The 13,488-nt window shown below is 31.1% G+C and overlaps 1 protein-coding gene across 1 annotated transcript; it reads left to right on the plus strand.

Annotated features, from left to right (window-relative positions):
• The first annotated feature begins 5,012 nt into the window (after positions 1 to 5,012).
• On the plus strand, positions 5,013 to 13,231 carry LOC132714156 (uncharacterized). The gene is made up of 3 exons (XM_060696938.1): positions 5,013 to 5,905; positions 12,090 to 12,272; positions 12,756 to 13,231. Exons 1-3 carry the CDS (start codon positions 5,647 to 5,649, stop codon positions 13,229 to 13,231), a joined length of 918 nt encoding a protein of 305 aa, XP_060552921.1. The 5' UTR covers positions 5,013 to 5,646.
• The last annotated feature ends 257 nt before the right edge of the window (positions 13,232 to 13,488 follow it).

The raw sequence follows: 13,488 nt of genomic DNA on the forward strand, positions 1-13,488 counted from the left end.
CCTAAGAACCACAAGTTGTCTCATTAGTTGGGTTCTACTATAGTTTAAATATCATCTATAATGATTCTTGTAAAAACGTAAAACACTCATTCTCACTTAAGTACGACATTTCATAAATTCTAGAACTGAAAAATGAACTTTCTTGTATGTTAAAATTTTATTCCATTCCAAAATTATAAGTATCTCGACATCTTAAATATAAAATATTACCAGTACAGATGTCCTAGATTTTTCCCTATGACAGGTTTTCTAGATAGAACCAGAAAATAAATTTCGTCATTTTCGAGACACTGGTCCTTAAAATTGTGCATATGGTATGGCGATTTTATTTTGTCTCTTTAAATAAATTTTCTATCATCTATTTATATGAACATCTGGAAATGAGAATCAATCGTTGAACTGACAAAAATACATCTTTTTAAAAACAACTCATGGAAATGCATTTTATATCGAATATGCTTAAATCTCATTTTCAAAATGAATAACCTTACAAAATCCACAGATCCATACAATGGACGAGTAAAAAAATGTGAAAATTACTGACGAATTCTTGGAAGTACCTACTTATTTATTATTCAATTGTCAAATGTGAAATAATTTACGTCATCTCATATATTGACAATTTATTAAGGACTCGTAAATGATTTTTCAATTGTCCCGTAAGTGACCCAGTCTCCAGATGCTATGGATAGACAGAAAGAACTGTAAATTCTTTGAATTATATATTTATAATGATTGAAGATTAACTTATATTTATTTATGAAATGGAACAGATATTCCTTTGGCAAGGTTGGGCTTTATTATCAATATTTAAACAATTGAACTGAAAATAGTAAAAAAAGGAGTAAAAGATCGTATAAATGGTCTTAGAAGTTCTACAAAATTGCTAGATTTGCATATAATCGAAGTAAGTGTAAACGAAAACAATAGTACGAATCAAAACAAACATTTTTTTCTCATAGAAATATCACTTTCATTGAGAAAATTACTATTTTATAATTTTCTTTCGTTCTGGTCATTTACGGGACAAGTCAATCTTATTACTATTATCTTATAATTGAACTGCAAAACAATGTACAGTATGTTTGTTTAAACAGATATTAAGTATCTAGATCAACTAAAATATTCTATATCAAGATGCATGAAAAGTCTTTGTCCATTCAAATGAAATATCTATGAAAATGTTATAAAGTTTTCAGAATGTGTTTAATTAAGGACAAATACTAGTTAGTTATCACTATATCTGCTCCAAAGAACCTTCTATCTTACAGTTAATACAAGATACTCCAATATTATTGCGTTTTCATTGATAAGCGTGGACTCAAACTTTCCTATTACTCGAATGAATATTCCAAAATTAATTTTACCATTTACGGGACAGTTCAGCCAGATACGGGACACGCCTGTTTTCATGTTTACTTCATTTTGTGATTGAAGTATAAGTTTGAATGTATTCGTATATGAAAGTAAGTATCCATTGAACTATATTATAGTCAAAACGTCTGAATACCAATTACAATATCAAAATTATGATTTTTAGAAGCTATCTGCAAGTGAAAAACACATTACAGAAGCGTATGTTTAAAAACATGGATACTTCTTTGTTTTCGTGGAAGAATATTATTCCAACAATACCAACGTCCATTAACAAGTTGTAATAATTCAACAAATTTAGCAGAATAAATCACAAGAGAATGTGAAAGAGGGTGAGCCCGTAAATGATAGGCTCGTAAATGTTGAAAATTTCTGTTTGACAAGGGAATTTTATGAGAAATTGTGAAATGGTTTACATGAATGACAGAATATAAGCAAGACAAATATCCGCTCTAGATATCTGAAGTATTATAACATTGAAATAATTGAAAATATATTGCAAAACGCATGGTATTGATGAGCCTCGTAAATGATTTTCTAAAAATTACGCTTGTAAAATCCAAATTAACGTGAAATCCTTAACAAAATGGTTACACAGATACTCTTAATCTTCATATTTTATGTGAACTATATTACTGTAGACTTAATATTGCTATTGAAATAACCATTTATAAGTTACCATGTATAATTAACATTGTTTTGCAATTAAGACTCGTAAATGATTTCGACTTTGAAGACAAGCAATTCAAATTTGATTTTGAGAAAATTAATTTTCCTAATATCAAAAACAGTTTTATATGTCAAAATCTGCAATAGAATAACGAAAATAAGCTGTAGTTACTGTTAACCACGACTTTTTGTACGAAGATACGTGCAATGAAACATACTTCGATTTAGTTGAAGACATGCTGTTTTTCGTACCCCTTCCTTGTAAAAGCGATTGTCACTAGCAAAATCAAACCAATAGGCTAGTAAACTTGCGCTCAAATTAAATCTTTGATGCAGTACCAATTGTTAAAACATTTTACAAGAATGTTCGGGCTCACAAATTTTCATAGAACATTGAAGACATGGAATGTCGTACTTTAGTGAGAATGAGTGAAAACACAATTCAGTATCTTGCGGGTACCGTCCATGAACGAGTACCGTCCCTCAAATCGAGCCTGCATTTTTTTAAATTTTGTTCTTTAGGAATACCTTTCCCCCCTATTTTGTCGCCACATCACCGTTGCTTGTGCCATGTGAAGGCTGAAAAATGTCGCAGCTTACATCCAATCAGAGATTCTATATTTCCGATCTTTGTGGATAGTTCAGCACGGCATCATTGTTGTGTTTGTGGTACTTGTAGTTCTTTCTATTTGGCTTTTTTACAACTACATTGGTTTCAGTATGCTTTATTTGAATACTGTATAATTTCCCGTAGGATATATTGCTTGTTTTGTTACGTTTTTGAATTTGTCCTTTACCAGCTTAGCTGTGATATACGCAGACATTTTAACCTTTGATGCACTTTCAAAATGCCATTTTTTAAGTTTCACCCATTGTTGTAGGTCTACACGTATTCTTTTACTTGGGGAACATACGGCGCTTTTTATGTAATGGCACTTATGTGTCGCATAGACAGTTTCATGATAATTGCTTTATGAACACATCTGTGGATTTTTTTTAATTCAAGATTTTTACAATTTCATGATTAATGTCGGTGCTAGGGGGCATGGACGTAGTTTACAGTTTCCAGTACCGTCCTTGAGCTGGGCCAATCAAACCGAGTCTGCAACATATTCAATTTTACCATTTTGTCGTTCTTTCGGGACATTTTTCTCTATTTTTCAATTGTTTACTTCAAAATGATTTGAAATATAGTCTACTTTTATAATATAAGTTTACTCTATATTGCTTACTGTCGTTCAGAAATAGAAACATTAAAACAACATACGGGAATTTCAATAAACTAAATTATATTTTTTTTTTAGATCCTACTAGAGCAACTTGTACTGAAACTATGAGTCTGATTATGAGATATTTTGAAAAGTTAAAATCAAATCGCGCCATTAGACATTAAAGCGCCTTTTAGCACTGTAAGCAACCTTGAACTACAAAAAATGTTATATTTTCAGGTCTCTACTTTACATTTCTCATACCAGAGCTTGATGGACATTCTCCCAATATCGTTCCCTTTACTTTATTACTACCAGATAAATTAATGTTTTTATTTGTTTAATGAAAGTACAAAGAATTATGCTGCAGTATAATTCAACATTCATAATTTTATGTCGTCAAATGCCATTTATTTAGAGTTTGTATTTTCTTCTTCTATTACAAATCAATATATTATCATACATATATCTATATATCCCACGGGGCATTTATTAATGTAATGAAGAATATGTATCTATTTCATCTATGTTATTGTAAGAGTATATTGGTATTTGTTTGAAAATCAGCGAGATAAACATACATGTTTTCTTCTTTCCAGACCTACGTGTTTGCTAATAGAAATGTAGACGATGGTCTGCTAATGTAGATGTTGTTAGAATTAATAATTCGTAAATGAAAAACAATGGGATAATCTACCTCTTGCTGTGTAAAGTAGCAACAACGCCATTTTCATCGAATCGTTTCCTGCGAATTCACATTTGTTTCTAAGACAACAAACGTAAATATGAAATAAAGTAAGACTGAACACTATTTGCAACATTTCTAATATTTACACAATTATATTTTTTTTTAAATATGAATCAACGATATACATACAAGTTTGCTCCCTAATCTTTTGAAACAGAAGTGTTAAGAGTTGTTACAATTTGTGTCCTTCTTGTAAATTAAAAAAATATCATTTTGAATAACTCTAAACAATTCTTCGTATGGCCATTTTATATATTTAATAATTACATATTTCAACAATTATACATGTAGATCTAATACACGTAATTGTTACTTATAAAACATAAAGTCAAACTGTAGTCAATTCAAATTATGAGAAAAACAAAGCGTTACTAGTTCAAGTATTTATTACATACATGTTTTTCTGCATATATCACATTATCCACATGTACGATCCGACAGAAAGAAAATCTAGGATAATCATCCGGATTAACGTTACTGACGTAATATCATTATAGTTTGATTTTGAGAGTCATGGAATGAAAAGGTAATTATATAAGCATTTTGATCTAATACTTGTATTTGACATGAGAAAGGATCACACTGGACGCTTCCACGTCCTATAAGTAGCGGGTAACATAGAAAAGTGAAGATAACTCACGATTTGTGCAAATGTAACGCCGAATCTGTGCAAAGCAATCAAATCGCCGGAGCCTGTAACATAGAATGTAAACGGGCAAAATATTTTACAGTAAACCAAATAATAAGAAATGAATAAGTTCATATGGATGTTATGACGTTACACGTTAACCAGCTGACCAATCATTTTTAGTTTAAAAATTAATTCTACTATAAACGTAAATGATAAATACTCATGTTAGTTTATATTGGCATCATAAGATTTATTTCATCTAAAAACTAATGAGTAAATAGAAAATAAATGTCTTCAGATTATTTGTAAAATTCCTTTTTGTGTTCATTATATGCTCGAGAGATCGACGTTTAAGTGTATTTCAAATATCGACTTGGGCACAGACATGGCAGGGCGGTGACATTAGGTTGCAGACGACAGTAAAGTTTATCGGATAAAGTCCGTTACTACTGACCGCGCAATAATCAATTCTGTCAGTGAAAACGCTCGAGCTGTTTCAGATGTGCCATTAATTCAATCTTACGAATCTTACATGTTTATTTGCTAAGTCGTATGTATGCATTAAGTGTGGCTTGAAGTTATTTCCTTTTATCATTTCTTATTCCATTTGCTTTCTGGATTACTTCGTCTCTGGAATTGTGCTCTAATACACAGTAAACAGAGAAAGCGTCACTGAGATTTTTTAAAGAGAGATTAAAGTCTGTCAACAGTGTCGTGCTTGCTTATTTATGTCGACATCAATATCTAATGCAGTTCGTTAGCAGGAAAAGATGTCTCCAAGAAATAGCTATATATGGAAATATCGAAGTTCTTAAAGGTGATATTTGATACATTTATTTCATAGGGTTTCTAGAGAAATTAAATAACATTTCATGAAACAAATCGTTAAAGAATTCTTTTGAATTCAGTCTACTGAAAATGCGTGAAACTTTCCTGGATTAGCCAAAACGGATAAAAAAGGAATTATAAATTATTTTGCATAACTTACCAACTGCAAAAGTGGTTAAATAAAAAATATGCAAGTTGTTTATAGTGGTGGATCAACTCCAACGCCTTCGCCAAGGGTGCAACGTAAACATAATCCAGGTTATGGGCGCCCTCTGTTTATAGGCCACCCATCATGTAAGAACACTCCTCCGATAAGCCACAGGGCGTCATCAAAAGAGACTAAAGACAGTGCTGATAATGACTCGTCATTAAGAGACTCGATTCCTGCAATGACAAAGCCAGTAGCAATTACATGTCTCGTGCTGAATATATTACTTCCGGGCTTAGGTAAGGTGGTTCATTACATTTTGTCACTAATTATAATACTATTACATGTCATGAAGAAAATTTGTTATGTTTCTTATTTCTGGATCCTTTCATCCTGTAGAACGTATGAAAACAACTGTTAATGATAACGGTCTTATGTTTCTTTATTTATTGACATATATAATTATATGACAAATGAAAAAAGGATTGGTAATTGATGTTTAAACGATGTTGTATGTAATTACAGCTGTGGCACAACATGAACACAAATATAATACAAATCTATTATCTCTTCGACAAAGGCGAGGTTAACACTCAGATAGAATTTACATTGTTTACATTCACGTTAATCATGTATCTGATTGATGGGCATTGATCATTAACCTAACCTAATGTTTCACAAACATTCATCTTAACAACTGTCTCTGAAATGGCTGAAATCTGACTTTGATCCACTGTAAGCCTACTGAAAAACATACAAAAGTATTCTATATTTGTAGTTTAGGTATTTTTGTATACCTATGCTATGTAAAGTATATAACATTCAAACGGGAGTAATGAATAAGTTTACAATAACAAATAACATAAGTTAAAAAATCCTAGGCTAAGCATATATTTATTAATACTTGATGGTTTAACCGCCATATGAACACATCTGCGGATGTATTAAAATTCCAAATTGTACCAGTTCATGTTAAATGTTGAATTCTGCTTAAGCCGGTGCTAGGGGGCGTGGACGGTAGTTTGCACTTGACAGTACCGTCCATGAACAGGCTCAATCAAACCGAGCCTGCAACATTTTCAATGTTGCTGTGTTGGGCTCTCTTTAGGGGTTCCTGTGTTCTCTACTTTAATACAATGTAAATGTACAGTAAAAATGTTACAAAGACCATATTTTTCGTTCCTTATGTATAAGATCCGACAGTGATATTTTAAAAAATTGCCGTTTTGAGCGTTCTTTGGGGATTCCGTTTTTCTCTATTTTACCCTTATCTTACTAGAAACAAATATTTTGTCATGATAAATCTGATCTTTCTAACGTTCAATATGACAACACAATTTTAACGTACCTTATTTATTTAGCAGCCAAAGTTAAACTTTCATTGAATAAACTATAACATTTTATAATTTCTACAGTTACGGGGTTTCATTTGCTTAATTCTGAAATGTTTTGTTCTATTTCGTGATATTTTGTATTGTGACGATTTTTCTGTATTTGTTTACTGTTTTTTTTCTTAGACTTATCCAGATTACCGGGGTTCTTTATATGAACTAATTCATAAGCATGATAGCATAAGGTACACTGAAGTTATTAACACGTTTCTATTAAAACCAGTATATAATTGTTATAATATCAATAGCAGCTGTTGTACAGACAAAACTACATAGTATCTTAATGTGAGCGCACGAATTTGCTTTAGGGTGTTAAGTGTAAATATTTCACACAATACGTGCAATAATATATCGGGTTATACATGTATACATAAGATGTGTGACAATAAATCATCCGGTAAAAGACACAGAAAAGCTTTGATTTTTGTTTTGTTTATGTTATCAACGATTAACCTTATAAATCTTATCAAAGCAATGTCAGATACTATCAAACTTTCTGAACAAATAGCTAACCTACTTTATGTTGTTGACAATACACAGGTTTTTGTTGACAATACTGTACAACTATGAGAATAGTCGATATGTCGATAATGATGATTGAAAAAGACGGATACACAATAGATCTGCTCAAATTACATTTTATTACAACGCTAATGTCAGATGGTGGCTGTAGAAGGCCATATTACGGCAACTTGACGATAATGATTGTATTAAAGTCTGACTGATAATAGAACATCGCAGAAATTGCGACAAACTAATAGAATAATTGATTTATGGAGACAGCTCTTCGCTAATTGTTTTCGCATTAACTAACAGCTTTTATCCAAGAAAATATTCGCAGCTGTATCTAGCGCATATAGAAAAAACAACTTCTAGTAAATACAGGAAATAACCAGAAATACAATTTAGATGGCTGGTTAAGATTTTGCGAGTTGTTCTTTTGTTTCTAGTTTGTCATATTCTAATGTGGTGATGAACGTGGGTAAATGTTTTTTTTCCAAAGACAAGTATGCTATTTTGAATTATTTTGAAAACGTTTAAAAATACCATAATTGGAAAAACTCAATGGACTAGTAACCTTCTTATAACCCGTAAGTTTGAACGCATATCATTTTTATGCACAAATACATCAGGACACTTGTCATAATATGGTGAATATAAGAAAGCTTACAGTGCACATATATACCATTTTGTTAACATTATAACGTCTATATCATCTTCCACGTAGAAACCATTGAAAGTATCTTTATCAAACTATTGTTCCAGTTATATGTCTTCTACACTCTGACATTCTCAAACAGTTTTAGAATGACGGAACACATAGACATCCATTAGTTTAAAAGGACACGGTGATATTATCGTGTCGTTTTGCTTAGCAACGCAGTTAGATACTTACTTTGAAGTGGAAATATTTCAATCAGGGATGTTCATTAATTAACACTTACATTTTATCTACTTTGTTTCTTATTTAAATGATAAGTATAAAATTGTAATTGTTTTTGTATGCACATGCTTATTCACCAGTATCACATTTCTGCAACTTTTGTTTGTTAAATAGCCTAAGGCAGCTAAACTTGTTTTAAGAAATTAATGTGTATGTTTTGGTGGGGGAAAATTTACACATATTTCCAGGAGCGTTACATGCTTGCGTTACATATGTACATGTTCTTTAATTTTGAGCTGTTAACTTGAAGTGTAAATTTAGTTATAAGTCAGTTACTTTCCATATAAAGCAATAAAAATGATACCCTGTTTAGAGGAAGCCAGGTATTGAATATAAGCATTTTCACAAAAATAATCTTGCCATTAAAGTAACATAGTTAGTGGGTATTGTCATCATTATTCAAGAATTCTTTCTTATGCTATTTTTAGTTGTATTTCAAGTAATAAGGAAATATTTTATAGTTGTATGTATTTAACTTCAACTTAAATCTATTCTTACCAACTATGTAAGTATGATAGAAAGATTTTAAGTTGTTAACTTTAAATTTATAGTAAATTGAAGTTACCATTAGTAAACGACGCTATTTAGCGAAGTCTAGAATGTAATATACCATCACCATGAACAGATCGGTGGTCGATCCTCCAATATCCCGAATATTAAGACAAAAGTAGCTTACTCTGTAAAACACAGACGTACATTTCGTTGCCGCCACCCAGTACTATAACATTTATTGAGGAATTGCCTGTAGGCTAATTACTCTATGAAATTATTTAACGGAATATTAACTGCTATATGTATGGATTTTGTCTCCAAGAAAGAGACAATACAAGATTCCTTCACCGATTTATGATACCACTAACTTTCGATGGCGCCACCTTTTACATAGACGGTAAGAGCAGCTGGGGGTTATTTTTGAAACAAGAAATACTGTTGTATTAGGATATTTGCTGATTGGTTTGAGACTTTAAAAAGATTATGTTTTAATGGAAACAGATGTTGGTTTATTGTTGCATCTTTTTATTGTTTATCATTTCAACATTATAAACTATCCATCATCGTCAATCAAATTATCTTTGATACCTTTCTTGATAAGTTCGGATGCCTTTCGAAGGATGTTCCGTTTTTTTTATTTAACAACAGCAGCACTAGCAGCAGCAGCAGCAACAACAACAACAACATCATCATTTGCTGTATCTATTTTGTATTTTTAATATCGTCACTATTAAAGGAATAAAATGAAATATTATGAATTTAATAATACATTGGAAACAAGACGCGATATATTAGTTTCTTGATTTTTTATTTTACGATGTAATGTGAGTTTTTTTTATAGAGCATGAACTAAATAAAGATGTGTAAAGTGGAATCTTCAAAACTCTTAAATGACAGTCATTTATATCCTAGCAGCTTCAAGTGGATATAAGGTCAGAAAATCAATGATGACAGCCACTTGACAAAACACCGCTCGCCAACTGCTTACTAAGTATTAGAGTATAATAAATAGTTTCAAAACAAAGTGATATGCTATTTTCCTGAACAAAATAAAATATTTTGTTTTAAACTGATCTGTATCTACATGCATAGGGCCTATGGGTTAAGTTAGCCCTAAGCTCCATGCTTTTTGTGAAATGAACGAAGGAAAATATAAATAATAAAAAACAAATTACGGTCTGGTCATTTATTGAATTTATTCGCTCACCAGTATGTTGCGGCAGATATTCCCGATTGACCGTTGTTATATGAGTTAAGACCAAATATAATGATTAATTCCTATCTCAATCGTCCATACGGGATTTTATCAGCTTTTGGGAAATAACGTAAAATCATATAAAATCTGTCAGAAAATCCTATTCTGCCCGCATGTGAATCAGTTTTATATTCATTCATGACGACAGTAAATAGGTTCATGCAGAAATTGAAAAAAGCAAAAACACCTTCTTTAATTCTCCTTATTCCTTAGTATTGGTTCTATTATATGGTTATAGTGAAAAACTGTGACAATCAAAGTTTTATTTACCACAATCTCATATACATGTACAAAAGAAGGCATCGTTATGAATAAAACTGATGTTTCCGATTTCTTAATTTTTTTTATACTAAAGGATGTTTCATATAATACCATGGACTACTTTAATAACAATTCAATCTAATAAACATAATTGTTTTATGATAAATTGAAAATATAAGTAGAATAATCATTAAGAAAGAAAACAACAACAACAACAACAACAAAATAACAACTAATAAACAGACAGATAGTTTTTAAATGGAGTGTGATTAGAACTACGTACTTTGAATGGTTGCCTCGTCTTGTTAAATACTGCTTAAGTCGGTGCTAGGTGGCGTGTACGGTAACCATACCTTCCAGCCATAATTTTAGATAAAATGTATTGTTTCCACATATTATAATCCATAGAAGGCTGTAACTAATAGCGAACAACGTTTCCCAAACAATATAACCCACACAAACATTTGCCATCCCGCAATCTGTCCAGGTTCATTAAGTTACTGAAAGTCCTAACAATACACATAGAGGATATTTGTTTGTTTGTGTATAAGATGAAATTTTATTTCATCGAGTGGGCTTTAAAGTTCACGAGATGAAATAAAATTATATCTTACACAACAAATAAACATTTTTTTTTTATTTTATGCTTAAAAAGAAGTTAAAACGAAATTTCCATAATTTAACGTTAATATTAAAATCTGTTTCCCCCATTGAGAGCCCCATTTAGTCGGAATTTCTCATTAAAAACAAGAAGTCTTCAGCTGAAAAATAAGTCCGCCAATCAACGTTAAATGACGGTGATATTTATTCATTTTATTAAAAAAAATATGAATGATCGCTTGTTTTAATAATAAAAACAAACAATTCTTGTTGGAGAAAAAGTCCAACCATCCATCCAAATTTCTGTTACTTACTGCGAATTTATATTAGACATGGCTTTGCAAATTTTGTTTTAAAGTTGTGTATTTCATGGGAGGAAAATAATTGTGTAAGATTCAGAGGGATATAAATTGGATTTGGCAGTCATACACCTTTTTAAAAGAAAGAAAACTTATTTGAGGATTGTAACAGACAAAAAATAAGTGTTGACAGATGTGAAAACATTTAGAAAAGGAGCTAGGAAAATGGAAAACTTGGAAGCTTGCTCAGGAACGCTGGGTTGTTTTACTTATTCTTCAAGTGATGGCTTTCATTGCTTTTCAATTTTTCATAAAGCATGCGGCAGTTATTGCTTGTAGGATACTTTAATATGCCCAAATATCATCAAGAGCAGTTTTGCATGGGGAAGGAATCTATTTTTCAGACTGTAAAAATGAAACAAAAAAATTTAGAGACGAAATTTGGTGATTGGAATTTGAATGAATAGAAGTAAGTTTTCTTCTTTTTATTACTTTTGACATTTAAGTTATTTATCAATTTCAGCTTTGCTTTTTCTTTAAACAGCATGCCATTGTCAGAATTGTCAGCAAAAATAAAATTGAGGTTTCACATGGGGAAAATCTTAAAAAGTAGTTTCGTCATTGAAAGGTGTGAAATTATATTTTGATAATTTTCACTGTGAAATTATCAAATATAATTTTCACGGATAAATCAGTAATCCACTGAAAAGCATAAAATAAATCATTTTATTTTATTTCCAGGTACATTTACAGCGGGATTTACTGTATTATGTGGAAGCACAATTAGATTTAAAGAAATGACAAAACAGAAGATCATATTTTCAAACACGTGGGTGGCGTTCTTACAATTCATTACAGCGTTCCTTTTTCTGCTTGGTTGGATATGGAGTATAGTATGGGGCGTGGCTTTCATCACAATATCCAGTAAGTTTATACTTTAAAAGTTCTTATGTCATTGATCGTGTAAACTTATAAAAAAGTATTTAGGAAATAAATATACGTACATCAAATTACTTTTTACGACTTGATATTAATAGCGAGATTCATTTTTATATTTGAGAAAATATTATATATATATAATTATAGATATTCTTATACTATTTATCTGATCTGATCTTGTAATATGAATATGTATTTAGGAAATGATTTAAAGAGAAGCTTATTACAATTTCTTACAACATGATAGGATAAACTTCATACATTTATTTGAGAAGAGTTATATTTATATTTAAGCTGTTTTGTAATTGTGATATTTCAATTCATTCTTAATTGAAACCCTCCAGATCAAAAATTACAGATTTGAGTTGATTGAACTTTTCGTACAGCTTATGAACCTGGGGATTGAATATGTTTGTATTCAGTTCATAATTGAGGAAAGCTTCACTTTCTTAATATTTTATTTTGCAGCTGATTACTTCAAAAACTTCAAAAGAGAAAATCACAAAAGTAAATTTCCACTTGGTGAGTCACTAGATTTAGGCCATTCAAATGGTTCTACATCGACCGGAATCAACAAAACTGGAAGTTCTCAAGGTCTTAATAGTTCGCGCTCACACCTTCAAAAACCTATCATGCTTCGCTCTTCATCAGCAGATCAGCCTTCTCATCCACTTATTGTATTACAGAAAGCACCTGTCTCAAGTCATTCAGAAACATCGTTAGCAAAATGTCACATATACCATGAACCAAAAGCGCGCCAACACCAGCGTCATCAGAAACACCTATGCTCAGATGAAGAATTATCTCCCCTGAATCTTGAACAAATAGTTATTCATAATCTCCCTAAAGCTCCAGTGCGACGTGGAATATTGAGACGCGAAGAAACTATTACAAGCAATGCAAGTTCTGTATCATTTTCAGATGTAGATAATCTTTGCTCATAATTTTTTTCTATGTATCCCCATAGTGCAACTTTTGCTGTTACAGATTTGCAATTAAATGGCGATTTTTTTATTATGTACATATATATTTGATACCCATTTACTATATAAAATCCACAAGATATATCCTACACATAGCAAAACATTCTAATTTTAGGCTTTGTTCATTATGTTATTGACTGATAGCAGTTTGTTAAAATAATGTGTTTCAAAGAGCATATTTAATCAGATCATCTTAAGAAGAAAGAGTGCGGAAACGA

The sequence above is a fragment of the Ruditapes philippinarum genome, unplaced genomic scaffold (genome assembly GCF_026571515.1).
Source record: "Ruditapes philippinarum isolate M1 unplaced genomic scaffold, ASM2657151v2 ctg7078_1_1_1_1, whole genome shotgun sequence".
NCBI classification, from domain to species: Eukaryota; Metazoa; Mollusca; class Bivalvia; order Venerida; family Veneridae; genus Ruditapes; species Ruditapes philippinarum.

Excerpts from the sequence above, each read along its gene's own strand:
- LOC132714156 (XM_060696938.1), top strand. The coding sequence starts at position 5,647 with ATGCAAGTTGTTTATAGTGGTGGATCAACTCCAACGCCTTCGCCAAGG. Across the intron at positions 5,906-12,089 it reads TATATTACTTCCGGGCTTAG|GTACATTTACAGCGGGATTT; the intron begins GTAAGGTGGTTC and ends TTTTATTTCCAG. Across the intron at positions 12,273-12,755 it reads GGCTTTCATCACAATATCCA|CTGATTACTTCAAAAACTTC; the intron begins GTAAGTTTATAC and ends TTTATTTTGCAG.